This window comes from Austrofundulus limnaeus, unplaced genomic scaffold (assembly GCF_001266775.1).
Source record: "Austrofundulus limnaeus strain Quisiro unplaced genomic scaffold, Austrofundulus_limnaeus-1.0 Scaffold53, whole genome shotgun sequence".
Taxonomy (NCBI): Eukaryota; Metazoa; Chordata; class Actinopteri; order Cyprinodontiformes; family Rivulidae; genus Austrofundulus; species Austrofundulus limnaeus.
In genome coordinates this window covers 1340706-1345405 of record NW_013952455.1, presented here as the reverse complement: position 1 = coordinate 1345405, position 4700 = coordinate 1340706, and the positions used below count along the sequence as shown (strand labels likewise).

The window sequence follows — 4700 nt, the reverse complement described above, 5'->3', positions numbered from 1 at the left end:
AGAAAGAAAGAAAGAAAGAAAGAAAGAAAGAAAGAAAGAAAGAAAGAAAGAAAGAAAGAAAGAAAGAAAAGGAGGTCTGTTTTGACCTCTGGTCTAAGTCCATGTTGAAGCAGCATACTGAGAACTGATCGATAGACTCTTTTTTTTTTGTACAAAATATATTTTAGAAAAAGACTGAAATTATTTGTATTCATAAGTTATTTACAGGCAGATTTTTWAGCACTTTAAAAAACATTGAATACTCTGCAGAACCAAAACACTTTTTAATGGGAAAGGGGGGCGGGTGTCAAACTTGACACATGTCAATGAGTTTTAAACATTTTAACACTGATTTGTTTAAATTTGATTAATCTATTGTGTAATAAGACACTTTTGGCCAAAAAAAAGGTTAGTTCATGAAAGAAGAAATTTTGAAAACGGGGAAATTTGAAAAATAAATTGTCAAATTTGAAATATGCCAGCACAGTGACAGCAGCAGCTAGCTGTAGCACTTTCTGCTGAAATATTACAATATTTTTGTCAGRGTAACCACCAACATCAGACGTTAAGAAAAAAAAAAAACATCAGTCTGTAATCCACTTTGTAAGCGACCCCTCTTGAACTGTTATGATGAGCTAATAATGCTATTTTGACTCGGGCCGTACAACAAAGTTAAATTCAGATTCATGGAAACAGTATTTTCTAATCTTTTCCACTATTGTTTATTTTGCATTTACACTGGTATTTTAGCAGAAATACTGTGAAAACCCTGCTATTCTGCTGCTACCTGCACTTGCAAATAAGAACTTTTCATGTGTATGAAATGCACTGAAAAAGTTTAGAAATCGGGTTTACGTAAACTGGTGTGGAAAGTTTTGAGGTTGGAGGTGTTCTAAGTCTGCAGCAAGCACTTTAGCTATGTTCAAATTAGCCTGTAGCTCATCATTCAGGTCAGAATTCAATTCTATTTGTCCGATTCTATTTGTATAAAGAACCATCTACGACAGGTAAGATGTTAATTGTTCATAATATTTTCATTACAAGAGAATAACAACAGTATATACTTTTTCAGGTCTTTGGACTGATTTCAGCCACACGCTCCTTCCTAAAATCTCAGCAGAGTGTTGAGGACACCTGCATGTACAGCAAGCTCATGATGACCGGCGTCAGGATGGCAACCTGGAATCAGATCCTGGACCCGTGGGTCTACATCCTGCTGCGTCGGGCCATCCTCAGAAAAATCTACCGCATCACCAAAAAGCAGGTCAGCTTCAGGGGAAGCACTTTCCGTTCCGTCCGCTGGGACGCCGGCCCCCTCCAACAACCTGAGAAAAACTGTTGAAAAGACGTAAAGGAGGAAGAACTGAGAMATGGTGTTACTGTCTGAGGGACARTCTCATTATTATTATTWTKTTGTTGTTGTTGTTTAAAAGAGAAGGTGCGTCACCCAAATGGATAAATTTGGATGGTAAAGGAAGTGAAGATCTCAGTGTTTGCAGCTCTAAACAAATATGAAACAAATATCTCTGGTGTTTCTATGTGTAATCCCAAACAGGGAAGAAGCTCCGACTCAGTGAAAACTGCTACTATGGATACTGTCAGAGTGCAACACAGGCCTCTTTAATGAGAGACGTCTGTGAATCTTTTAGAAATGTCTTTTCTGCCTTAGGCACGAGCTGGTGTGAGGTTCTGAAGGTCAGATGTGATGCAATGCAACCTGTTGCTAAAAGGCTTATATTAAGATTATTTATTTAAAATTATTTTAATTAAGATGCACAGCTTCACATGAAGAGTATGAGAGAACAACAGTGAATTTGCTGAGTCATCTTGTTTATTTCAGGTGTTCATTTGAAAWTTTTTTTTCAAATTTTAATTTAATCATAAATTTCAAGGTTAAATGCAAAGTCGGTGCAGCCAAAATCAGAGAAACAGGCTGTTTTAATAGGTGTTGTGATTTGTTTTAACAAATCACACATAAATGGAAGACATGAACGAAACTGGCAATTAGAGAAGCTCAGTTCAGTAAACATGTTTTTGTGCAGAATATGCTTATCTGGTTGTTGTGAAGTAACACTGGGAGCCTGAGGAGCTATGGTTGGCTAGATAATTAGTCAGATTTTACTAGGAAATAGGAATTTCTGAGTTCCAAATCATAAAAATAAACTGGAACGCCCCCAAAAGTCTGAATTTCTTCTAGGAAAGTGAGATTCGTGGTCATCTTCAAAATCCAACATGGCTGCAAGCAATCACTGTGATAGCTGCAGTAATAAACTTTTATTTTCACTTCTGTTGTTCAGTATTATCTTAAACCAGTCACACACACACATACACACACGTCATTCTATCATAGTGAACATGTTAGTGTTTGAATGCAGAGAAATATACTGAGTATATCCATCCATCCATTTTTTGTACACGCTTCTTCCTTTTCAGGGTTGCGTGGGTCACTGGTGCCCATCTCCAGCATACTGAGTGTATATTACTAATAAAAGTTAACCTGGTGGCGGAACAAGACTTTTATGGAAGTGGTGGCATGAGGGTGGCCAAGGCTTTGGGTGTGTGTGTGTGTGTGTGTGTGTGTGNGTGTGTGTGTGTGTGTGTGTGTGTGTGTGTGTGTGTGTGTGTGTGGGTGTGGGGGGTCTGTCTGAGACAGTTTGTTTCTCAAGCCTGGTACTCGAGGGCCACTATCCTGTATGTTTTACCCGTCCCCCCTGCTCTTCAACATGTCTTTAAATTCTGCAGAATCCTGCTAATTGCTCATTTATTCAAACCAGGTGTGTCAAAGCAGAAAAAAAACTTGGAAAAAAAATGCAGAATTACAGCCCTCAAGGACCAGGACTGGGCACAAGCTAACCACACACATGGTCACTAATGTTATCATTGTATAGACGTTATCAGTGCGTGGCTCGCCCTCTTTACAGACTCACAAATCAGAATCACAGGAGATCTATGAGKGAAATACACTGGAGACGTTATTGAACAAAAATTATAAGCATGTTAGAATTCCCATGCACAGTACTTTGTGATACAAGTGTAGCACCACCAAGTGGGGACCATGGAGCAGTTGTCGCAGCCATAAATTTGCTGACCAGAAACTCATATATTTTGTAAGGACCAGCTTCAGTGAACTGAGTAATGACTCCGCTGTTTCTCATCAGCTGTAAAATAAGAAATCTGGCAATAATGTTTTACAAATAGCCAATAAATTATAAGAACATAACAAAGCTGCTGAAATTCATAGTCGAAAAATGTTTAAATAARGTGGTGGACCAAGGGGGTCCAAAGACAGAAGGGAAGAACCCATCGCTTTGGTTGCCTAGTTTTAAAGTTTATGAATACAAATCAGAAATAGCTATAAACAACAACTGTGTTTCAGGTGTAAAGAGAAAAACACATCTTCTCTCAAACAAGAGCACTATTGCCTGTCTGCAGTTTCTTAAAGATCTGCCATGGCTGACCTATAGCCATGTTCTGATTGGAAGACTGGGAATTTGATTCCCAACTCCTTCAGTGTACCGACTTGCTTTTGGGCAAGACACTGTCCCCGCTGCCCATCAATCTGTTCGTTGCAGTATGAGGTAGAATTTAATAGAAGTGTTGTATATAGCCTGTAAAAATATTTAAATGAAAGCTCTGTATGAGTGCTTTGCCTGAATCTGGAGATGTTAAAAAAACTGTATATAATTCGTGGACCATTTACCTTGTTAGTTAAAAAAAACACTTTTTTGTTTAAATGAGGATCACTGGGTTTAGAAGCTCAASAACATGAATGTCATCGTTCGGGCCTGCAGGGTACTATCTGGGTAYGGCTTGTTCTGATTATAAGTGTTGATAAGTTCTCCGTCACACTGCCAGAGTTTAAAGGAAAAAGTTTGGACATCCGAGTTTGAATTCAGTCTCCAGAGATGCTGATGTTAATCTCACAATGTTATAAAGAAACTCAAAGTACTTATGTTAGGAAACCCATCCATCAAGACTAATTTGTGGTACGTAAAGGCTCAGTTCTGAGCAAAGATTGTGTTTTTTACACTTCCATGTCATTTTTGTCTTATTTAGAAGTCGTATATGATCAGGATTCACAAATACATCATTGTATATAAGAATAAAAAATTGAATGTATGAATTTTCTCCATGGTGAAGACTTCAAACTGGTTTAAAAAAACCATCTCAGTTTAAACGTGTTTGTTTTGTTGTCTGACTCAGTAAGTCAGCGTCGGTCTCAAAGATATAACCGGCTGTGCTTCAACCTCAGCATGAAGATGTGAAAAACACAATGTGTGCRCCCATTGTAGGGCTGTCCCTGTATCATGTGTCGTGAATGTAATTTTGAGCWGTGTACCTATTTTTCCCTACATGGGGCTGAAGTGAAGCTGACTGAATGTGATACTGTCAAGAAAATGGAATGTATAATGTGATAAACAGTTTTTATAGTAAATGTTGGCTGTGTTTTTGCTCTTTGTGTCACATGAAAACTATTCTTCTAACATTTCCAAGCCAGTGTGATCCTTACAAACAGGAATTCTTAAGAATAAAAGTGGTACAATCAAGCATTTGAGTCATACCACTGAGATGTTTCACAAGATAAAAAGTTAATTCAGTTGCTTCAGATGTTTAAAAGAAGTTCAGTCGTGACTTTTTAACTACAGCACATATTGATAATTGATCAAAGTTAGGGCATAAAATTATCACTGCCCCATGTGGAAGGCGAAAGGGCTATGATC

At 38.0% G+C, this 4700-nt stretch overlaps 1 protein-coding gene across 2 annotated transcripts in view; it reads left to right on the top strand.

The window, feature by feature from the left end:
* The window catches only part of LOC106517831 (prostaglandin E2 receptor EP1 subtype), an 11584-nt gene extending 7170 nt beyond the window's left edge, over nucleotides 1-4414 (top strand). For both annotated transcript variants that reach the window (XM_014008857.1, XM_014008858.1), the window contains exon 3: nucleotides 1052-4414. In XM_014008857.1, the coding sequence (XP_013864311.1) occupies nucleotides 1052-1321 (270 nt within the window). In that variant the 3' untranslated portion in view covers nucleotides 1322-4414. The remainder of the gene's footprint in view (nucleotides 1-1051) is intronic.
* The last annotated feature ends 286 nt before the right edge of the window (nucleotides 4415-4700 follow it).